The sequence below is a fragment of the Lissotriton vulgaris genome, chromosome 5 (assembly GCF_964263255.1).
Source record: "Lissotriton vulgaris chromosome 5, aLisVul1.2, whole genome shotgun sequence".
In the NCBI taxonomy this organism is placed as follows: Eukaryota; Metazoa; Chordata; class Amphibia; order Caudata; family Salamandridae; genus Lissotriton; species Lissotriton vulgaris.
Genome location: NC_141693.1, coordinates 1589254388 through 1589279244, shown reverse-complemented (window position 1 = coordinate 1589279244; position 24857 = coordinate 1589254388). Strand labels below are relative to the sequence as shown.

Sequence of the window (24857 nt, the reverse complement as noted above, 5' to 3'; positions counted from 1 at the left end):
ATCGCTATCGTCCATAAGAAATCCATCTGCATCTCAACCAGCTCAGACGTCAATCTCACCAACACTGAACACCTTCACTTCCAGATCCACATCGACCCCAAGACCACACTCAGAGGCACCCTCCTCTACAGGCCACCAGGACCCCGCGCACAATTTAGTGAAGACATCACGGACTTCATCACTCCACACGCGCTCCCCTCCGAGGATTACATCCTTTTGGGAAACCTCAACTTTCACCTTGAAAAGAACAACGACCGCAACACCACCACCCTTTTGGACAACCTCGCCAACCTCGGACTTAAACAACTTGTCACTACCCCCACCCACATCGCAGGTCACACACTCGACCCTATCTTCACCTCCAGCAAACATGTCTCCTTCAGCCACTCCACAGCTCTCCTTTGGACTGACCACAGCTGCGTTCACTTTGCCTACAACAAGTCCACATCCAACAACCATCCCCAACCCACTCTGCGAAGAAACTGGAACAAAATCACCATCGACCAGATCTCCTCATCGCTTCTTCAAAACCCCCCCGCCCACTCCTCAAACCCCGACCAAGCAGCCACTAACCTCACCCAATGGTTATCCAACAGCGCCGACATCCTAGCACCACTGAAAAAACGACAAATCAAACTAGGCAGCAAGAAGGCCTCCTGGTTCAACGATGATCTTAAGAAATCCAAGAAACTCTCCCCCACATGCATCAATCTAGGATTTTGCATTTCTTAAATAGCGAAAATTAAGGAATCGCTATTTAGGAAATGCAAAATGCTATGCATCAAGAAATCCTAAAAGTTTTTAGGATTTCTTAATTTTCGGAAATTGCGATTCCTTAATTGCGAAGTGCAATTAAGGAATGGCATTACATTGATTCCTATGGGCCTAGAGGCCCATAGGAATCAATGTAGTCAATTGGAAGGCAGTAGCAAATTGCGAGTGGCACTTAGAAAATTTCATGGGTGCAGGGGGGGGTCCAAAGGACCCCCCCCTGCACCCCTGAAATGCATTTGAAAATGCATGTTTCACACACACATGTCCTAAGGACATGTGTGTCTGTAACTGGACACTTTAAAAAATGCATTTTTAGGCATTTTAAAACAATTTTGCAAATTACCACGAGGTTGAACCTCGTGGTAATTTGCACTTCCAATTTGAATACTCGCAATTTTTTTTTTTAATGATGCATAGCTTTTAAGGAATCGCAAATTTGCAATTCCTTAAAAGCAATCGCATTTTTGGAATTCGGTAAAAATACCGAATTACTCAAAAATGCTTGATGCATCCCAAACACATATTTAGGAAGTGCAAACGGCCGAATTTACCGATTCGCACCGTTTGCACTTCCTAAATAGGTTGATGCATGTGCCCCTCTGTCGCTCCCTTGAGAAGGCCTGGAAAAAAGACCCAAACACCAGCACCAAGGACGCCTTCAAAAACGCCACCCGCATACACCACCAACTGATCCGAAATGCCAAGAAAGCCGCTTTCAAGGACCGACTAGATAGCAACGTCCACAACAGCAAGGAATTATTCAACATCGTCAAGGAATTTACCAACCCCTCAGCCAACTCCAACGACATCAGCCCCTCTCAAGCCCTCTGCGACTCCCTAGCCTCATTCTTCCACAACAAAATTGCAGACATCCACAACAGCTTCGACAACCGACCCGAAGACCAACCCACCCAACCCTCTGCAGGACCCCCACCCCCCTTGAACATCATCAATGACTGGAACCCAATCTCCACTGAGGACACCATCCGTCTGATGAACTCTATCCACTCAGGATCCCCCACAGACCCATGCCCTCACCACATCTTTAACAAAGCAGACTCCATTATAGCACCGCACCTCCGAGACGTCATCAACTGCTCCCTCAACTCCGCAATCTTCCCGGAAAGTTGGAAACATGCCGAACTCAGCGCCCTTCTGAAGAAACCCACAGCTGACCCCACCGAGCTCAAAAACTACCGCCCTATCTCGCTCCTTCCATTCCCGGCCAAAGTCATCGAGAAAGCAGTCAACAACCAGCTCGCCGCCTTCCTCGAAACCAACAAATCCCTCGACTCCTCACAGTCCGGCTTCCGAGCCAAACACAGCACTGAGACCGCCCTCATCGCAGCAACAGACGACATTCGAACTCTACTGGACAATGGAGACACAGTCGCCCTCATCCTCCTCGACCTCTCCGCAGCCTTCGACACAGTCTGTCATAGCACCCTTTTACAGCGCCTCAGAATCGTCGGAATCCAAGGAAAAGCACTAGAATGGATCACCTCGTTCCTCACCGGAAGAACCCAGAGAGTCCGCCTTCCACCATTCAAGTCAGAGGCCACTGAAGTCATCTGCGGCGTACCACAAGGATCTTCACTCAGCCCCACCCTCTTCAACGTATACATGAGCCCCCTCGCGATCATCGCACGCCAACACAACCTCAACATCATCTCCTACGCCGATGACACTCAACTGATCCTATCACTCACCAGAGACCCTAACACTGCCAAAACGAACCTGCATGAAGGAATGAAAGAAGTAGCCGAATGGATGAAGCACAGCCGTCTGAAACTGAACTCAGACAAAACAGAAGTCCTCATCCTAGGCACCTCCCCCTCCGCCTGGGATGACTCTTGGTGGCCAGAGGCCCTGGGAAAAGCACCCATCCCGACGGACCACGCACGGAACCTGGGCGTCATCCTGGATTCCTCACTCTCGATGAACAGACAAGTCAACGCCGTTTCTTCATCTTGCTTCAACATTCTTCGCATGCTCAAAAAAACATTTCGCTGGATCCCCACCGAAACTAGAAAAACGGTCACCCACGCACTGGTCACGAGCCGCCTGGACTACGGAAACACCCTATACGCCGGTACCACCGCAAAACTCCAGAAAAAACTCCAACGCATCCAGAACGCTTCAGCCAGGCTCATATTAGACATCCCGCGTAAAGAACACATCTCTGGTCACCTGAAAAACCTCCACTGGCTCCCCGTCAATAAGAGGATTACTTTCCGTCTCCTAACCCACGCACACAAAGCACTTTACGAACTTGGACCCGAATGCCTCAACACACGACTGTCCTTCTACACCCCCTCCCGCCAACTATGATCCTCCAACCAAGCCCTTGCCACTGTACCTCGCATCAACAAAACCACCATGGGAGGTAGATCCTTCTCCTACCTGGCAGCTAAAACCTGGAACTCACTTCCCACTCACCTTCGCCTTACTCAGAACCACTTAGCATTCAGAAAGCAACTTAAAACGTGGATATTCGACAAGTAATTCCCCACCCTTCTTCAAGCGCCTTGAGACCCTCTGGGTATGTAGCGCGCTATATAAATCTCTTGACTTGACTTGACTTGAAAAACATGTGTTATGAGTTGTGGACTAAAGAATTTGAAAACCAAGACTTTCTTAATCAATGGGGATGAGATAAAGAAAGTGCACAAATTTACATATTTAGATGTCCAATTTGGCTCTACAGTGAACTGGGACCTCTTGATTAAACATAGGGTATTCCACTTGAAAATGTCTGCTGAGTCAATATTGTTTTGCATCCAGATTGGGCCATAAACTGATTGGAGAAATTATTCTTATTTAAAAGAGAAAATGTGTCGGAAGTGGCTGTTTTGTTGAAGGAATTTGGGGTATACATTAATTGACTAGCTCCAAAGAGTCGAGAATACGTTTCTGTGTAGCAGCGGCGGTTTATTCACTTGGGCAGGGGAGCATCGCACTCCTGCCCGACGAGCCTCACAGGAAAAATAAAATGGCAATGAAAAGATTTCATTGCCATTTTATTTTTCCGTCATGCTCACTCTGAGCCCAGGATGATCTTCCCTCTGGGAGCTAGCTTGTGTAGGTATGTGCTTTACAATTGCTACGTAAGGAGTACATTCTGGGTGAAGCTAGTGATCAAATTAATTAGGTTGACGAAGTTGTCTACACCCTTGGCCCACATTGGTCATATGTGTGGGATTGGCCATGTTATTCCCCAACATCTTTGGCCCTTTGTCTTGAAGTGGGCATTCATAATGTTGATCTCTTTTTTTTTTTTTTTTGAAAACCTTTATTATACCTTCACAACTTTACACAGCATGTCGCCTACAACCCCGAGGGGCCGGCCGCTAATCTTGAGTGTCACATTGGAACGATAACCTTAAGTACATACAATGCAAATGTTAAAGAAGTCACGTCAGTAAAGGTCGTCGGAAGAAATAGTGAAGGACAAAAGCAAATGATCCATACAGGAATGATGAGGTTCTCGTTTTCTGTTTTTTGAACTAACTAAAAGAACAGACGAACTTTGGGAAATCACAGTGCGATCAAGGATCATGTACATTGCTAGATAGATGCAGGAGTACACCTGGAAAAAACAAAGTCATTTTCATCCTGGAATTAACGTAGGGCATAAAGAAAACATCGCCTCCCCCAATCCCTCCTAAAGGACCCCCTCCCACAGTCAACCACCCTCACTCCAACCCATCATCCTCATCCGAGTCCATTGGGTCGTCCTCTGGCAGCGGGTCGCAGATGTCACCCCGGTAGGTGTTCCATGGGGACCATACTTTGTTCCACTTGCCAGGACAAGCCCGGCTGAGGTATACCCCCCTTTCTGTAATCATCGTTCTGTCCATGTTTGTGCACCATTGTGATGAGGTCGGAAGGTCCGCCACCCCCCAACGCTGCGCAATGTCTCGCTTTGCTACCATCATACCCAGTGTCACCCAGAGACGGCCATACCGGGACAAGTCTGTCGGTTCCCATACATTGAGGAGACACCGTCGTGGCTCCGGCATCACCGAGATCTCCATCACCTGTGATATAGTACGCAGGACCTGACGCCAATAGTTGTGTATGCGTGGGCAATCCCAGAATGTATGGAAGAAGGTGCCCTCCTCCCCACAGCCACGCAAGCAAAAGGGGTCTGGGGTTCGGTGTATGCGGTATAACAGTGTTCTAGTGTAGTATGTTCTATGGAGAATTTTGAGCTGAACTAGCCTCATCCTGGCCGATATGCCCGCTTCCTTAGGGGAAGCCAGTGCCTCATTACACTCATGCTCGTCAAATGCGCCCACCTCCTGCTCCCATTTTCCCTTGAGGGACATCAGCGGGTCTGGGGAGTTATTAAGGAGCTTCCGGTATGTGAGGGAGGTCGCTCTCTCTATCATATAGTCTGTCAGGAGGCGATCCTCCAGCGGGGAGGACTCAGGGAGAGTCGAACCAGCCGGGATGGCTGATAGTAAGGCGTGGCGGATTTGTACATACCGGTATGTCTCGTGTGGTCCTAGATCATAAATCTCTTTCAAACGGGCGAAGGTGATGACATTCCCTCGCTCCCACATATCCCCCACTGTGGAAATTCCGATGGTGTCCCATCGGGAGAACCCCTTACTGAGCCAAAGATTGCCCAGGGCACGCGTGTCCCATAGTGGAGTGAGTTTAGTGAGCGTGCCTTTCCATCCTAGTGCAGCGGTGGCTGCATGCCAAGTGGCTACAGTGAGCCTGGTGGGGCCCACTAGCGGTCTAAGCTTCCTCCGATCATAAAGTGGGGCTAGAATGGTATCGGCGCCCAACTGAGCCCTGTCTGCCTGGAACGCCGGGTCGGATTGTGGTGCATGTAGCCACTGGTTAATGGGCCTGAGTTGTGCTGCCCAATAATATAGATGCAAGTTCGGGAGTGCAATGCCACCCTCGTACCAGCTTCTGCAGAGTTTGGCTTGGGCTATGCGTGCGGGGCGATTGCCCCATAGCAATCCGGAGACTACTGCTGCAACCTTCCTGAAGTATCCCGTTGTCACCGGGAATGGAGTGTTGTCCAGGATGTACAGGAAGCGGGGTAGGGACTTCATTTTAAACAGGGCAGCTCTCCCCAGCATCGTCAACGGCAGCCCCGCCCAGAAGCCTGCGTCTTGTTTGAGACGATCCAGTGGCGGTAAGAGGTTAAGCTTCATATGTTCGGAAGGGTCTCTTGTGATGTGGATGCCTAAATATTTAAATGAGGAACCGGCCAGCCGTAGGGGGCAGACCGGACCAAGTGTTGGGGGGTCCCCTGCCAGCACATATAACTCTGACTTGTTCCAGTTGATGGTGTAGCCTGAAACCTCACTGTGGTCATTACAGAGATGCAAGAGAGCTGGTACGCCATGCTCGGGATCTGTTAGGTACACCAGCATGTCGTCTGCATAGAGAGATATGCGGTCTTCCCATCCCTCCCTCCATCGAATCCCTTTAAGTAGGGGAGTAGTTCTGATGCGAATAGCCAGGGGTTCTAGGGAGAGTGCAAAGAGCAGGGGGGAAAGAGGGCAACCCTGCCGGGTGCCACGGCCAAGCGGGAACGTGCGTGATATATGGCCGTTCGCCACCACGTGTGCCACTGGTGCTTTGTAAAGTAACTTTATCCACGAAATGAAGTTTGGGCCGAATCCCATGTGTAAAAGGACTTCAAAGAGGTAGGCCCACTCCACCAAGTCAAAGGCCATCTTCGCGTCCAAAGCCAGTATTGCTGCACTGTCGCCAATGCAATCCGCCCTCGCCATTACCCCGTGCACCCTTATAAGGTTGAGCGCGGTGTTTCTGTGGGGCATGAATCCCGACTGGTCCGGGTGGATGAGGTCGGACAGGTGTGGCATTAGACGGTTAGCCAGGAGTTTTGCTAAGATTTTACTTTCCGCATTAAGCAGAGAGATAGGGCGGTAGGATGAGCATTCCTCTGGGGGTTTCCCGGGCTTAGGAATAGCCACAATTGTGGCCATCCGTTGGTCCAGTGGGAGCACCCCCTTTTCACGACATTCCACATACATTTTAAGTAAGTGCGGGCAAAGAGCGTCGGTGCGTGCCTGGAACCACTCGACCGGGATGCCATTCGGCCCAAGTGCCTTGCCGGTTCGGAGGGCCCCAATGGCTGTCCGAAGTTCATCTGTGGTAAACGGTGCCTCCAGATCAGCTATGGCCTCCGGCTGCAGCGATGGGATGTCTAAATTGCTAATGCACATTGGGCCGCAATCATGGTCACTTCCCGCTCTGGGGTATACACTTTCTCAAAGTGGGACGCCAACGCCTCTACCACTTGATCGGGGTCGGTTAGTATCTTGCCATCGCCATCCTTCACCTGCTGGATCCCCCTAGAACTACCCCCTCTCTTGTCGTGCCAGGCCAGCATCTTCCCTGCCTTGTCCCCCATGTCATACACCCGGTTCTGTGTGTCGGTTATATGTCCCTGGGTCGTGAGTCGTGCATGGTCTGCGTACAGTTGTTGGTGAAGTGTGAGAATGTGTGCCGTGTTTTCCGTGGGGTCGGCTTCGTGTGCAGTAGTGGCTGCGCGCAGTCGGAGCTCGAGGGCAGAGTGTTCAGCTGTCTGTTCCTTTCTATGCGCCGCTATAGAGCCTATCGCCTGTCCCCGCAGCACTGTTTTATAGGCCTCCCAGAGAATCTCAGCCGAGGCCGCAGTTGGCTCATTTTCCGTGAAGTAGTGTTCTGTGGCCTTTTGAAGGGCCTTCCTGACCTTCGGGACTTTAAGATAGGAGGCATGAATGGGGTATATGCGGCGACGGGACCGTGTCCGTGAGGTAACAGTGAGAGTCAGTGGTGAGTGGTCGGAAATGCCCCGAGGGTGTATTTCTACCTCATCTACGCGCTGTAGTCCATCCCCTAAAGCCAAGAAGTAGTCAATGCGGGATAGACTGTTGTGTACTGTGGAGTGGAACGTGTATTGCCGGACCTGCGGGTGAACATGGCGCCAAACATCTACCAGCCCCAGTGCCTCTAGGAATCGCCGAAACCGGGAGGGACCCCCCGGTAGGGCGGTCGCCGGGAACTTGTCGAGCTGCGGGTCTGCAGCCGCGTTGAAGTCCCCGCCTATGAGCATGTCCCCCTCCGGGAGGGACAACAGAAATTCTCCCAGGGCCGGTAGCATCACCAAGTGCAGGGAGGGCGGGATGTATACTGAGACCACTGTTAATGGGCGACCGTCCCACTGCCCTGCCACCGCCGCAAAACAGCCCTGTGTGTAGGTTCTGGTGCTAAGGGTAATGAAGTGGGAGGATTTCTTGATCAGTATGCCCGTGCCCCGTGAACCAGTAGAAAACTCGGAGTGAACTAGCATTCTATACCCCCTTCTGTCCAAGGCCTTGGTAGCTCCACCCACCAAGTGGGTTTCTTGCAGGAGTATCAGGTCTAGCTTGTAGCGTTTTACCTCGGACAGGACAAGGCCGCGTTTTACCTTGTCGCCCAGGCCTCGTACATTCCAAGCGAGAAGTCGGAGAGTGGAGACGCTTGTCTGCGTCTCACCCACCCCCGCCGCATTGAGTTGGTCACCCGCCATCAATAGTGATCAAGCACAAATTTAGGCTATCCAGACTCCATCGCACTAGCAACATTACAGTAACAGTCAAAATACATTGTGCAGTTCGAGATCGACTTTGTGAATTTCCCATGAAAAAGAACAATCCCCCCCCATCCCTTCCCACCCTGCCTCCCTGCCAAACAGACCTTCAACTGCCCGCCACCCCAACTCAGCAGAGCGCTTATCCCATTCCAAAAACAGAGTACTTGCGCATCAGGGGAGAGTGTCCCCCAAAGCAGGCGGTCCCTCTGCCGCCCTCGGGATGTCCAGGCCAGCGTCCAGGAACGACGAGAAAAGTCATCCTTATGGGAGAAAGCCAGAGTTCACCCAGTCCTTCATGTGCGGGTTTCATTCACCCCCAGCGGCCCCGGTGTGTTCCTGTGTTGGCGACTCGCTTGCACTTCCCCTAGCTGAAGACTGTGAGCCCGGTCGGCCGTCGTCTTCAGGCCTGTTGCGTCGACGATTAGAAGAGCGTTCCACCGTGCGCCACCCCTCCAGCCAGTCTCTCGCTGACTCCGCAGTGTCAAAAAACCAGACCTTCTTGTCGGCCACCACTCTCAATCGGGCCGGGAACAACATGGAATATGGCAGTTCCTGTTCGCGAAGTGTTTTTTTCACCTCTAAAAAGGTTCTCCTCCTGCGGGTGACCTCCGCTGTGTAATCCGGGAAGATGGATATACGAGAGTTCTGAATTTGGATAGGTGGTGCCACCCTGGCCGCTTGGAGAATGGTGTCCCGGTCCCTAAAATTGAAAAGTCTCGCCAGGATGGGACGCGGGGCAGCCCCCGGCGTGGGTGTCCCGCCGGGCACTCGATGAGCACGCTCCACTGTAAAGAAATTGGAGAGCCCTTTCGGGGCTAGTTGGGTCTTTATTAGGTCTTCTACGTACAAGTCCATGGCCCCTTTCGTCTCCGATTCCGGGACCCCCAAAATGCGGACGTTGTTGCGTCTGGAGCGTCCCTCATGGTCATCAAACTTGCTTTTCAAGAGTTTATTGTCCGCTTGCAGTTTTTCCATAGCCACCTGTAGGTCGGAGACGTCTTCTATGAGTGATTTAGTCACCACTTCCACTTGTTTCACTCTCTCGCCCATCTTCTGGAGGTCGGCTCTTATGAGGGTCACTTCTGTAGCAGTTGAGCCCACTGTCGCCTGAACCTGTTCCAGGGCACGTAGGACATCATCTAGAGTAGCCTTTTTCGCCCCTTCGTTGTCCGCGCCCTTGCCAATGGACTTGCGCTGCTCAGGCTGAGTGGGTGCCTGGTTGTCGTAGGCAAATTTGCCGAGTTTGTCGTTGCCCTTTCCCCGCCATTTTGGCTCTACGGCAAGACACCCCCCGAGGGAAGGTGAGCAGGTCGTTCGCAGCCGATCGTGCCGGGTCGTCCGCCCAAGAGGTTCAGTTCGGGAACAGGCCAGTGGTCGCCGTCAATGTTGAGGTTCGTCCGGCAGCAGCGTCTCCGATACAGCCTCGGTGAGCCAGGGCAAGATGGCGGTTGTTGCGCAGTGAGTTACGGGTCTTGGCCGAGTGCCGCAGCGAGGTACCGCTATGTAGTGCCACTGGATAGGCAACGTTGAGGAGCAAGTGCTGGAAGGGGGAACCGCCGGTTCGGTGATTCTCCGGTGTCGAGTGCTGTCGTCAGCGGGCACTTCCGGTCGATCTTGCCGAGGAAGGTTCACTTCCGCGCGGCCAAGGGCTCAACTCGACACCGCGGCTGCACTCGTGTCACTAGGCCCCACGCCAGTGAAGGACTAAGATGATGTTTCGCCCTGTTTCCGGGGTCTGAGAGCTCCCAAATTTCACCTGCGGTTGCTGTTCGGTCGCCGCACCCAGGACACCCCTTCTGGGACGATTAGTGAGCGGATAGGCATGCGGATTGTTGCGGGAAGCCGCCTTGCTACGGGAACCTCTCTAGGTTGCTGCTGCCATCATCGGCTGCAAGCCACGCCCCCCTCGTTGATCTCTTTTCTTGGTAACCAGATTGTAGAACACAGATGGAATTACTAGTGCAGGCTTTCTTATTTTCAGAAAAAAAATATTTTCAGACCTTTTTCTATTTTTTTTACTTCCAGGTCATTTAGTTTCTCCAGTATTAGGGTGACAAATTGTTTAACCTGTTCCTCTAAGTTATTTAGACTACTTGAGAAATGATCTCTTATTCTTGTATCTAACAATATCAAATCAGAAAGAGATCATGGTTCCTGAGAGGTCTTTTCTTACAGCAGTTTATAAGATACCCCTTCTTCTGACTAGAAGATTGCTGTGCAACACAAGTGTTACTACTAGCTCAAATGCCAGTTCTTCCCGTGTGTCCCCACCCACTGGGAATATTTGTTGTATTAGACCCAAAATCAAAGTCAGCAGAAGAACTGGTACCTGCCAAATTGCCACATGTCAGAACAGCATGAATTTTGAATAGATGACAAAGAGGGCTGTATTTTAACTGTGTCAATCGTGCCCTCTGCTAAACATATTTTCCGAGTTCATCAACCCATCACAGAGGACAAATAAGTGGTTATAGACTCTTTCATTGGAACTGGAAGGCCCTTATTATCGACATGAGTGCTAGCTTTCTCCCTCCCCATTTTTTTGTAATCGGGCTTGAGAGCAGCAATATACGTGTCAATGATTTAAACATGGTTACCTTTTTCAAGCCTAATGTTGAGCAGCCAGAGCAAAGAGGGATGGCCCAGCCCAGCAGGGCCGGACTAGTAACCAAAACAACCCCTGGCAAAGAACTTGGCCGGCCCCCCTGGGAGCGGCCGAGCTGTTTGCCAGGGCCGGTTTCAGCCGATTTTGCAACTACGCAACAAAAACGGCCCTGTAACAAAAACGGCCCCCATCGTAGCGGCCCTCCGGGGAAATGCCCGGTGCCCGCTACGGCCAGTCTGGCAATGCAGCCCAGCCTCTTCTGGGTTCTGATGGGCACAGACAAGCCTGCTCTTGGCCCTGTCTTTGCTGGGGGCTTCCTACACGTGCCCCCAGCTTTGGGAAAGAGCAGAGCTCTATATATGCTGGGGCTAATGTGCTCCTCCTCCTGCCCCTCCTGTAAGTGCTCGCCCGCCACAAGACTAAAGGTGGGGGAGCAAAGAGGGGGGTGGATGGGGGATTCGGGAAATAATAATATTTTTTTTAAACTTACCTGTCCTGACGTTCCCTGCTGCCTCGGTGCTTCTCTACTCCCTGCAGTCACTGGGGCAAAAAGGACAAGCTCCCTACCCAATCCAGACACGGATCTCATGCTATACCAAGAATGAGAACAGCGCTGGGATTGGCCTTAGCAGACTGGTCTGATGCTCGCACAGGAACAGGGAGCCTGCTGCTTTTCAATCAATCATACAACTTTTTAGAGCGCGCTACTCACCCGCTAGGGTCTCAAGGTGCTGGGAGTGGGGGGGAGTCGCTACTGCTCGAACAGCCAGGTCTTGAGTAGTTTCCTGAAGGAGAGGTGGTCCTGGGTCTGCCCTAGGTGGGTGGGGAGGGAGTTCCATGTCTTGGCCGCCAGGTAGGAGAAGGATCTTCCTCCGGCGGTGGTTTTGTGAATTCGTGGGATGGAGGCGAGGGCGAGGCTGGCGGATCGGAGCTGGCGGGTGGGTGTGTAGAATGTGAGGTGGCTGTTGAGGTATTTGGGGCCCATGTCGCGGAGAGCCTTGTGTGCGTGGGTGAGGAGTCTGAACATGATCCTCTTTCTGATGGGGACCCAGTGCAGGTCTTTCAGATGGGCCGAGATGTGGCTGTGGCGGGGGATGTCCAGGATGAGTCGTGCTGAGGCGTTCTGTATGCGCTGGAGTCTTTTCTGGTGTTTGGCTGTGGTTCCAGCGTAGAGGGTGTTCCCGTAGTCCAGACGGCTGGTGACGAGGGCCTGGGTGACCATATTCGTGGTTTCAGTGGGGATCCACTGGAAGATCTTTCGGAGCATGCGCAGGGTGTTGAAGCAGGATGACGAGACGGCGTTGACTTGCTTGGTCATGGTGAGGGAGGAGTCCAAGATGAAGCCCAGGTTGCATGCGTGGTCTGTTGGCTTGGGGGCAGTGCCCAGGGCCGGGGGCCACCAGGAGTCTTCCCAGACGGAGGGGGATGGTCCCAGGATGAGGACTTCCGTCTTGTCTGAGTTCAGTTTCAGACGGCTGAGCTTCATCCATTCTGCGACGTCTTTCATTCCTTCCTGGAGGCTGGTTCTGGCGGTGGCAGGGTCGTTGGTCAGTGAGAGGATCAGCTGGGTGTTGTCAGCGTAGGAGATGATGTTGAGGTTGTGTTGGCGAGCGATGGCTGCGAGGGGGCTCATGTAGACGTTGAAGAGGGTGGGGCTGAGCGAGGATCCTTGCGGAACGCCGCAGATTACTTCGGTGGCCATGGAGCGGAACGGGGGAGGCGGACTCTCTGGGTTCTTCCGGCGTGGAACAAGATGATCCACTCCAAGGCCGATCCTTGGATACCGGTGTTGCTGAGGCGCTGTATCAGGGTGCGGTGGCATACGGTGTCGAAGGCTGCTGAGAGGTCCAGGAGGATGAGGGCAGCTGTTTCCCCGTTGTCGAGCAGGGACCTGATGTCGTCGGTAGCTGCGATGAGTGCGGTCTCGGTGCTGTGGTTTGCTCGGAAACCGGACTGTGAGGGGTCAAGGGATCCGTTTGTCTCGATGAAGGCGGAGAGTTGTTTCTTGATGGTCTTCTCGATGACTTTGGCAGGAAAAGGGAGGAGCGAGACGGGGCGGAAGTTCTTGAGGTCCGTGGGGTCCGCGGTGGGTTTCTTCAGGAGGGTGCTCAGCTCGGCATTTTTCCTGCTCTCCGGGAAGGTGGCGGATGCGAAGGAGCTGTTAGTGATGTCCCGAAGTTGGGGTGCGATGATGGAGTCGGCTTTGTTAAAGATGTGGTGTATGCATGGGTCGGTTGGGGAGCAGGAGTGGATGGTGTTCATCGGGTGGGTGGTGTCTTCGGTGCTGACCAAGGTCCAGGTGCAGAGGGTGGTGGTGGGGGATGTTGGTTCGGTGGTTGGGTGCGTGGTCTGTGCGCCGAAGCTGTTGTGTATGTCGGCGATCTTGCGGTGAAAGAATGAGGCGAGTGAGTCGTAGAGGTCTTGCGAGGGTGTGATGTCATTGTTGCAGGCGCTGGGGTTGGAGAGCTCTTTAACAATGCTGAAGAGTTCTTTGCTGTTGTGGTTGTTGTTGTCCAGTCGTTCTCTGAATGTTGTCCTTTTGGTGGTGCGGATCAGCTGGTGGTGTTTGCAGGTGGCGTTCTTGAGGGCTGTCATGTTTTCTGTTGTCTGGTCTTGTCGACAAGCTTTCTAGAGGGTGCGACAGTTTTTCTTGGAGTTTTTGAGGTCGTTGGTGAACCACAAGGCTTTCTTGCTGCCAGGTCTGCTGAGAAGGTTCTTCCGTGGTGCGTGGTCGACGGCGCAGTTGGTGAGCCACTGTGTGAGGTTGTGGGCTGCTTCATTGGGGTCCGTCGTGTTGGCGGGGGGGGTTCTGGCTGAGGGAGGTGGTGACATGGTCGGCGGTGATCTTGCTCCAGCTTCTGCGGGGAACCTGTTCCGGGTGGTGGTGAGTCGTGGTTCTCCTGAAGTTGAAGTGTACGCAGCTGTGATCTGTGCAGTGGAGTGCTGAAGGAGATGTGCTTGCTGGAGGAGAAGACGGGGTCAAGCGCGTGGCCGGCGTAGTGGGTGGGGATGTTCACCAGTTGCTTGAGTCCGAGGTTGGCAAGGTTGTCCAGCAGGGTGGCGGTGTTGCTGTCATTGTTGTTCTCCAGGTGGAAGTTGAGGTCCCCTAGGAGGATGTAGTCTGAGGAGGTTAGGGCGTGCGGGCTGACGAAGTCTGCGATGGCTTCGGTGAATTGTGTGCGTGGTCCAGGGGGTCTGTAGATGAGAGTGCCTCTGAGGGTGGTCTTGGGGTTGGTGTGTATCTGGAAGTGAAGGTGCTCGGCGGCTGTGATGGTGTCGTCGGAGTTGGTCGTGACTCGGATGGTGTTTCTGTGGACGATGGCGATGCCTCCTCCGGTTTGGTTGATGCCGTCCCTCCGGCTAATCTTGTAGCCCTCCGGGATGGCTATGGCAATGTCGGGGGCTGAGGAGGCATTCATCCAGGTTTCCGTGAGGAAGGCGAGGTCTGGTGATGTTGTGTTGAGGAGGTTCCAGAGTCGACGGCGTGCCTGTGGACGGAGCGGGTATTGAGCAGGATGTACTTGAGGTGGTTGTTGCTGGTGCTTGGCTTGGCGGGTGCGGTGCAGGTTCGGAGGCAGGTGAATTTGCAGGCTTGGCAGGTGAAGGGTCCGTGGGTGCGTTTCGGGGTGGCTCGGTAGCAGGCGGGGTTCCGGCCGGCGTTGAGTACGTGGAGGGTGGCGGCATTGTAAGTCCGTCGGGTGGGTTGGCATCATCGAGGGCCAGGGGGCCTGGCGCTGGGCGCGGTCCAGGCGCAGACGGGCGCAGACGGGCTTGCCTTAGGCGCGCCTTCGGCGCGGCCGCCGTGTGGCCTCCATATGAGGCGAAGTGGGAGGGAGGAGCCGCTGGGAGGCGGTAGCGGGGCGTCCAATGGGCGGGGGTACAGAAACAAAAGGGGGCGGGCCGCGAGGGAGCAGCGGCGGGAAGGCGGGGTCGGGGAGGGCACACCAGAGGGTGGGCAGCAGTGGGAAAAGGACAAGGTAGCGGCAGGGGGACACCGAGGCCAGGGCCGAGGGCAGAGACGCGCTCGCAGCTGTGGAGCCGTGCGGCATGGGGGGTGTCCTGGGGTCAGGACACAGCCAGGTTGGAGAAACCTAAGAGCATATGTCTGTTTGGCCGACCAAACCAACATGCACACTTTACAGTGCCTTGCCCCACCCAAGAGTCCCTGGCTCAGTCAGTCAGCGGAAAATAAAATGACAATATTGTTTAGCATTTTATTTTTCGCTCACTGACTCTTGACCAGTGAGGCGACCGCTTTTATGGAGGAGCCAGCCCTGAGTCCTGCACCCTGCCAGCAGAGTTGGTGTTCTGAGCTGTAGAAAAGAACAGAGCGCTTTATTTACTGTGGCTACAAAATGCATAATTGATTATAACACTTAAACCTTACATTAAGAGAATGACACTGAAGCTTTGCACCTATTCAATCCAATGGACCCTTCAGAATCATTAGGATGAAGAGGGAAAAGTTCTTGATTTATTGCAAGAGTGAGTAAAGTTAGAACACAGCATCCGCCGAAACTAGATAAAGATCCTATTTCTGTTATTTTTCTGATAATGAAAAAGGACACCAGTAGGCCTTTTAAAGGTGGAGAATAAAGCAGCATTTATGTTTGTTCATTCAAAGGTGTGTTACTTTACCGGCAGTCTGAGGCCCAGTTATGTCAAATCGAGGCCTGGTTAAGCTAACTTAAGCACAAGTAAATAAGCATTGTTTAAATTATTAAATCAGCTGTAACTTTTTTTTATTAATAACATTACATCATTCATTAAACTAGTACACATCGTGTTAATAACTGGGGACCATACTCTTATTTTAATGCTAGAAAAGATACCAGCTTAGTCTTTTAGGTAACAGCAGAGGGCAATGGGGCCCGGTTGGGTGGGAAGGATTTTGAGGGACGATGCAGAGGGAAAAATAAATAAATAATGAATTGTCCCTCGTCATTGTACGTCGGAATCCCCCTCCACCCTGCCCCACCGCTCACGCTGTTACCTGCACGGACTATGGCTGTTCAGGATCAACAATTTTAATACAAACACTATTCCATAAAATGTATTGCTTTACTTTTTTTATACGGGTCTAATTTATTTGGAAATTTTATTATATTGTTACAGATTGTAATGTTTTAAACTAACTTTACAATAAATATGTTACTTATAATTACCTCATCACTATGCTAATCAGTTCTCAATCATAACAATGTTGACAGGTTGAGAGCTCCACTTGCCATGGGTACAGACTGGCACTGAATAGGACACACAGTTGGATAGGATCTTGGTTTGGAACATGGATATTTTGAAATGTGATAACCCCATTCATTTGAGTTGAGGTGAAGAGCGTGGAAGTGGGCGAAAGTTAAAATTGTATAATTTTTAGCCTTTAAAGTCACAAGCCTAAATAGTCCATAACAGTGAAGTTGGGGTTGCGAGGGAGGTGTTGGGAGTCACAGACCATTTGCCACCTGATTGTAGAGATACAGGCACTTAAGGACAGTTGTTGGATATTAACACTATTAATCCTTCTGTCTGCAAGAGGCGATCAGGGCATTGATGGTGCTACTGTGAGTACTGGTTGGATTTTTAACACATGTACCCTTCTCTGTCTTTAAACAGCTGTGGAAAGACGAAGCCTTGTTAAACTTTTTAAAAAAGGCCAACAACGTGCCCAGGTAAATATTTCTGAATTCTCAGGCCTTCAGTACGATGGTTGTGTCAGGATGTATTGAAAGCCAGACAACTACAATAGTCTGCTTCCAACCTTGCTAATTATAAATAGCAAAAGTTACTGTCTGTAGTAATTCCAGCACTTTGAACCCACAGATCTCTTTGAAAACCAACTGGGGTAATTGCAGCACACTGCAGGTAGCCTGGATAATGTGCCATCAACAGTTTAAAAAATGGTGCTACATCAAACCAGAGCACACAGAAAATCCCATGTCTGTATGCCTGACCCTGCGCCTGTGATGGCCGTTTTGTGCCTCCACCATTTGTTCTAAAAATGTAAAGTCAGTTTGAGGTGTGTCTGTTGGCTGCAGTTTGGGGTGATGGAGCATGAGTGCAGGACTAGAGAGGAGCCAATGGACTAAAAGTATGTCTGCTCTGCACATGGGTAACTTGTCCTTACTTCACCTGGCTCAGCTCAAGTCTCGGCTTCTTTGAAACGCATTAGAAAGAATTGAATGCGGTCAAAGAGTTTCAGCATTGACCACTGTCGGCCTAAGGCTCTCAAACAATAATGTGTAGAGAAGGAATCTGGTGCGGTACCATCTGCCCAGACATCTCAGAAATGTGAACATATTTTAGTAATTCGAGGAAACCGTTCCTTCTATTCATTTTGCGAATGAAGCGTTTGGATTTTGTAGTAAGAGATGTGGAAATCAATTGGATATTAAAAAAGTCCTTGATAAATTTTCTGCCAGGTACCTTGTGTCCCACACAATAAGTTATGACAAATCTAGAAATGTTGCTGGAGCAATTTGTGCCTGGCAGTGACTTAAAAACAATTTGTGTGATTGATTTGAAATCTCAAAATACATTGTGCGTCCAAATTGTGCGGCTTATCCTCTTTTGTACAACAGTCTAGGGAAACAGACCCAGAGGGAAATCTCCTGGCTAATTTGGAAAAATATAAACCATCTAAGTTTTGGTTGGATAACTACATGAAACTGTTAGAGCTTTTAGCTTACCCTCTCCAAATGAAAAGTTACAAGGAAGATCATCTTCGAGAAAGCCAAGGTCTCAAACGAAGTTCTAGTCAAAATACAATTCAGGAATCACTGAGAATGAAGCTCTCCGATGATGCATGTATGCTGTCAATTACGGTGTTTTTGTTGATTGGGCTTTTTTAACAGGTTTAATGCGAGGATTTAACTGACTTCACCTCCATGGCTTCACAATAGGTAGACTGACACAGGGAACTGGAGTAGGGATGCAGTCTCTCACATCCATGGCGAAAATTAATGGATGTCCAGAATAAAGGGATGGAGATAGCGGGACAGGGCATCACGAAGTAAATTGGCTGCAATGAGGAAAGCATGCAAAACCCAGAATGCTAGGTCCTTTACCGCATACAGATGTCCAATGCCTGGTACTTTAGTGCACCCATTTCTTACCTACTCTCAGTAGATAAAAATGTAAGGGAACACGTGGTTTTATTAGGTGCAGGAATGCACCTGGTAAAATTGGCTCTGTAACCTGTCACAGTAGTTTCTGGTGTGAGTATTCTGGGTCACTCAGAATTGGCTAGAACTCTGAATGACACCGAATGAGTGCCGCTTGCTGGATTTGATCATGGAATTGACACAAGAATACAAATGTATATCCTTTAGGACTTGGTGGATCAGGGAATTGACTCAGGGATTATGAGCCTTTCATCTGTAGTCTTTGATAAATGAAATATGTGTTTTGGTGCTCAGAGCTCGTCACCTCTGGATTGGATTGAGCTCTTATTGACAGAGGAAAGCTGTGAATGACATTTCTAGGGTGGGACGGCTCAGGTCTGAAGAGGAGAAGAGCTTGTTGTGCATGCTTGATCTCACAAGGATGTTAGCATTTCTGAGATTGTGAACCATCTACCCTATTAGTTCTTATTTTTTCCTTTTGTACCCCTTCTACACCCCCAGATTGGGAGAGCCCAAGGACTATGGCGGCGCCGTCTCCTTCCTCTGCTCTCCTGATGCCTCCTATATCACCGGAGAGACCATTGTAGCTGCTGGGGGTGCCATCTCTAGACTCTAAACACCAACATGTATTTCTAGAGTTGTTGTTGGAATCACTGCTCCGAAATTCTGAGATACCATGAATGAGAAAGATTATATATGTCCAACATCTCTTGAACACTGGCAAGGCTGCGGCAAAATAATCACAATCTGGTTATAATATCTCTGAAAGGCTGGTGGGAGCTGCAGCAGAGGACGTCAGATGATGGGCTCAGCCTGATATGGAAATGCTTCTGTCTCACGGCCTATCCGCCTAAGGGGAATGATGTACTTTCTTGCAAGAGATTATTTGTTTTGTTTTGTTTACTTTACAATGTTAAAAAAAATGACAAGAGACGTGTCAAATGAATTCATATTACTGAAGAAATAAATTAAAAGATGTCTCATTTTACCAAGTGAACACTTAGTCACTGATATAAAACATTGGACAGTAACATTTCATTTGTTTAATAAACTGGAGAAGGTCTTCTGGTCAGAATATTAAATTACCTTTGTCTTGCGGGTGCGAAAATAAATTGAAGGAACTAAGGGGCATATTATCAAGGCCCTTCGATAAAATTATCTGCTTTAGCGTCCGTTTTTGGGCAAAAAGCGGCAATACTTTTATTGCACTATCAGCAATGACTCGCTAGCGCATGTTCCTACGCCTCTGCGCCCTCAGCCCCCAGCTTTGCAACGTTAATGACATGCAAAGTGGGCGTAACTGACTAAAATAACGTGGGAAATGTTGCTAACAGACATTTCTCCAATTATCATGCTGCAGGCTAACCTGCATAGCGACGATAAAAGTAGCACTAACTGCGCTTATCCCAGGTTTCATTACGCCTGCTTTTAAACTGACTAAACCATTATAGCCTATGGGTGGTTGATTATAAGGATGAGACCACCCTGCCCTATCTACAAGGATTTGCCTATCGCTGTGCGTTTGTCACTGGATTTCCAGCGATAATTGCACATTTTGCAGCTATCGCTGGATTGCCTATCGCATTGGAGATAAGCGTTGCTGATAGCGCACTATCTCTGCAATAAAATCCAGCGATAGCCGGTGATAATTATTCTCGTGCTAAGCACGCTTAGCGATAATTATCGCCAGCTGTTGCTGATATGCTCCTAACTGTGTTGAAGATAGATAGACATTTGCTGCAGGTTAAATCTCAAAGAATGCTCTACTTGATTTTAGAGAATCTTTATCTTTTGAAAATACAACTAAGGTGTCATTTAGGAAAGGGAGGTGGGCCACAAAACTTCCCACCCAACATACTGGGGTTTTCCCCTGTTCTGATAGACTTTTTTCAACACAAGTCCTCACACCAACATGAAACAGTGAAATACAAAATGTCTGTGATGGGCAGGGAGTGTTGTGGTATTTTCTGCCCAAATATACCCTGACACGCCCACGGGAACGCCCATCCCATGTCTTGCGACATTCACTCCGCATGGTAGATGAGGCTCTGCCATCAGAAACCAGGCGGTTGCCTACTTCTCAATGAGGTGGGAAAATAAGGGTTTTGGTGGAGTAGACACTTTGACAACTTAGAGAGTTTCTGCTGCTCCCCCCAAACCAGCTCTATAACTGCTTGACCCCTTTACCCTTCAAGGCATTCACTGATTGATGCAGCATAAATCCTAACTTGAATAAACTGAAACTACACAAATTGTAGTGATTGTTAGTATTTTCACATTCGGCCACACAAAGTATCAGTTTATTACACTGTTTACAAGTGCTCGTATTCATCAACCTGTTACTCTAGCTCAATATTCTCTGCCAAGCTCCAAACCAGTATCAGGAAACACATATTTCCTCAGGAAGGGTTAATCATATCAACCTGTCTTACTGGCTTTTTAAAAGGTGCTTCTACCGACTCTTTTTCTATCAATGCACAAAACTAGAGCTAATGTTTCTCTTACAGCCAACACACTTATCACAATCCACCTTAAGTTTACCAATTAGTGAAAGTCTCCACATCACAGGTTTATTTCCTGAAAACTTTGAAAATATTTTTCCTAAAAGAAAAATTCTGAAATAATATTCTTATTGGAAATGGCTATGGACCTTAATGCAAAAGCTTTGGAAATATTGGGGCACATGCATCAAGCCCGCATTTTCCGAATTCTAAATAGCAAATTTTACCGATTCGTTATTTAGAAATCGCAAAATGCAATGCATGTAGGAATCGCGAACAAAATGTGATTCCTTAAAATTCCTTAACTGCGAGTTGCAATTAAGGAAATGATTCCCATTCATTCTTAGGAATGAATGGGAATTGCATGTGCAATTTGCGAGAATTCCATAGGTACTTGCAAATTGCGTATGCAATTATAAGGGTGCAAGGGTTCCAAAAGGATACCCTTTTGCACCCCTCTAATTCCCCTTTTTCCACATGTTGTAAAATGTGACTTTGAAAAATGCACTTGAGTGCATTTTTCAAAGCAATCGCAAATTACCATCAACTTTAGTTTGATGGTAATTTGCAATTCCAAATAGCGAAATCGCAATAATTTTTTGCTTAATGCATTGCATTTAAGGAATCGCTATTTGCGATTTCTTAACTGAAATTGCAATTTAAGTAATCGCAATTTTAGGGATTCTTTTGCGATTTTTGCATTTGAGATGATGCATCCCAAATGCAAAAATACCAGTCAAAAAGGGGCAGATTCTGCGAATCTGCCCATTTGGTGTTTGGTTTGATGCATGGGGCTAATTGTTTATAAAAGAAAAAATCGGAAATTATTTTCTCATTAGAAATTACTATGGGGTTTAATAGTGTTGTATGCTAGTAAAGGAACTACCTAAATGAAATTTCCCTGCAAATCCACATGTAAAGGGCAGAGGAAAATAACACGAAGCACAAGCGAGCACTGGCAAACTTTACAGGTTTTGCCTTGGCAGGCTGGTGCGATGGTAATTTTTATATTGCAAGCATGTGCTGCAAAAAGAAAAATGTTCCCACCTACATGTAGTGGCCATTAAGTTGTATCAAAAGTTTTAAACTAAAATTATAATTTCATATCATTTTAATAGAACAATATGGTGTTTCATTCCTAGCAGACTGGTGTACTTAGTACTGGTATAGAAATCCTTTTAAGTTTTAATGTACAGCAGCAAGTAGTATTGGTATAGCGCTGCTATTCACCTCAGCGGTAGCCAGGCACTGAGCTGCAGGTGTCAGTTGAAGAGCCAGGTCTTGAGTCCCTTCCTGAATTGGTTCAGTGAGGGTGAAGTGCAGAGGTGGAGGGTGTTCCTGGCTTTGACGACGAGGTGGGAGAAGGAGCGTCCTCCGAAGCGCTTCTGACAGATACATGGAGTTTGAGCGAGGGAGAGGTGTGCGGAATGGAGGTTTCTGATGGGTTGATGGAACATCATGCAGTGGTTCATGTAGTGTGGTCCTTGATTGTGGCTTTGTTTGCTTGGATAAGGAAGTTGAACTGGCATCTGTTCTGGACGGGGATTCCGTAGAGGTCTTTCAGGTGTTGGGGAATGTGTGTCCTCTTTGGCAGGTCTAGGATCAGTCTGGCTGCTACGTTCTGTAAACTGTAGTGATTGCTTAAACACAAATGGATTACTAAAGGAAATAAAACAAGTATAAATAACAGAGAGAAATTGCATTGGCAAAGTGAAGTATTGGGTCATCAGTCTGGGCACTAAAGGGCTCTTCTTTATAGTCAGATGTACACATGTGATAAGGAAATTTGCCATCATTTACATGCAAGCTAGACAATGATTTACGTGAGCTGACTGGTTGACCCTTGCTGTAGTCTGTGATGGGCATAAGCAAAATGTGAATCATAGCTGACCAGTCCAGTGGGTAAAGAACTCTGGCAAAGGTCCCCTCAATGTGCATGTTATCGACTAGAAGTTATAGTGGAGACAAAAAATCACATCTAAATATTGGGATACCAAATTATCTCAAGATTAAGTATACCTAGCTAAATATAGTTTTTACATTTTTTTAAAACATTTATTTTTCAGTTTTACAAAACAACACAATATGAACAAGCCAGCAGACAGATGTGTGCTTGATGAGAGGCACAGTACATGTGACATAATGTGATTGTAATGCAGAAAATTCCAGGCATACAGGACAAATTAAATCCCCCAAGACACATGTGGGTTCTCCCTACATGTGTGTCATGGAGCTCTGTTTTTGATCAGGGTGTTGGGACCACTGTCAGGGTATCTCCCCACATCACCCGTGGCATCACTGTCCATTGAGGTTGTATTCAAGTGAGGGTCCAGGAGAGTGTCAACTAGGGCCATCCAGTCAGCTAGATCATCATTCACCTTGCCGTCCTATCTATTGACCTTCATGGGGGTCTCCTCTGCTAAGAGCTATTCAGAAACATCTTTATGCCACAGTGTAATCTCAAATGCCCTCTCTCCCATCGAGGTGATGGAAACTCTGTGTTGTGCTAAAACTGAGACCTACTGTCAGGGTTTGCATGGTATCTTCCTGCCCTTCCATCGCTTTTTGTTACCTAAAGAGCAACATTGAGAGGAAAGCGTCATATTCAAGTGTGTGGTTCTTGTACTGTCGTCTAGCACCTGTCTCCAGAAGTCATGTACTAATCGGCTCTGCCAAGCTAAATGCATAAAACCTGCCCCACTGTTATTGGATCCCAAGGGATCACTGACATAATATCGATGGACATAATATCGACTAGCAAAAATATCGGCGAAAAAATATCGACAGACAGAATATCGACTTTGTATCTACGAACAGGTAAGTGCAAAAATATTGAGTAAAAAATATTGTTTACAAAAATATATTTTATAAACATATCGACTTTATTAAAAACAATGTTAAATTAAATTAATATTACAAATTAATTACTAAAATATACTTAGAAATACTTAAATTAGCTTATAATAATTAAATAATTAATGAAAGTTATAAAAAAAATGTTTACAATCATATTTGTTAAAACATATATATATAGTAACATAATATAATTACAAAATATCCAATATTATTACCGTAGGATAGCGGAAGTGTAAAAATTACTATTCCCACTCCAGAGAGTGCAACAGCAGATAAGGCGTTGGATAGCGTAGAGGTAAAAATTACTATTCCCACTCCGGAGAGTTCAACAGTAGGGAAAGCGTTGACCTCGGTGTCAGGCTATTCGACCTCTGGAAGACTTTCACCATAACCTGATCTCCAGGCCGTAGATCATGGCCCTCACCCTTCGACCTGTCAGGAAGAGCTTCTTGATCCTGTTGATGAATAGAAAGAAAGCTGTCAGTCAACTGAGACAGGCATTAAGACACAAGGTACATAATGTATATGGCGTGGCTTAGGAATCTCCCAAATGTTTCTGGACCTTCCAAATACCACCTCTTAAGGTGTAAGGCCAAATTGTGTAAGTGGCACTGATCAAATGGAGAGCAGGGCAAGGGGCAATGCATCTGGCCATTTCAGAGATGTAGAAGCCTGGATTTTAGCCAATTTAAGCTTGAGAGGAGAATTGTATCGTTCCACCAGCCCTGCTGATTGTGGGTGGAAAGCAGCATGAAACTTCTGCTTGATTCCTAATCCTTTCAAGATATACTCAACAACTTGCCCAATGAAATGAGGTCCGTTGTCACTCCACAGGACTCGACAAACGCCGAATTGAGGGAAAAACTCCTTTAGAAGCACCTTTGCTGTAGTAAGAGCTATATTCTCTCTTGTAGCCTATGCCTCAATCCACCTACTAAAGGCACATACAACTCTAGGATATATTTCAGGTTATTACAGCGTTCTAACTGGATGTAATCCATTTGCAGAACTTCAAAAGGTGCAGTCTGTGTGGCAAACCCTCCTATTGGAGTTCGTGTTCCCTTTCCAGGGTTATACTGGAGACAAATCAGACAAGTCTGGGCTATCTTTTTAGCTTTGCAGGCAATTTCTGGATAATCCCACACTTACATAAGTAGCTTCGCTATTGAGGATGCTCCAACATGTGCCAGCTCATATGCCATATGAATCATAGGGTGTAAATAAGCTGTGGGCAATCTCCGAATGGTCATGTCTTTTTTTCTCCAACAGCCCTCATCATCCAATATTCCCTCTTCAGACCATTGCTCTAGGTCATCTGCAGAGGCAGATTGCTGCATGTCCAGCACTTCTTGCCTGGCACCATGCCAACGTTCAGCCTGTGACTTCACCAC

At 48.5% G+C, this 24857-nt stretch overlaps 1 protein-coding gene across 4 annotated transcripts in view; it reads left to right on the top strand.

The window, feature by feature from the left end:
* Window positions 1-19097, top strand: part of LOC147716752 (dehydrogenase/reductase SDR family member 4-like) — a 197851-nt gene extending 178754 nt beyond the window's left edge. For all 4 annotated transcript variants that reach the window (XM_086923697.1, XM_086923695.1, XM_086923696.1 and 1 more), the window contains 2 exons: window positions 16602-16657; window positions 18611-19097. In XM_086923697.1, coding sequence (XP_086779823.1) covers window positions 16602-16657; window positions 18611-18725 — 171 coding nt within the window. In that variant the 3' untranslated portion in view covers window positions 18726-19097. The remainder of the gene's footprint in view (window positions 1-16601; window positions 16658-18610) is intronic.
* The last annotated feature ends 5760 nt before the right edge of the window (window positions 19098-24857 follow it).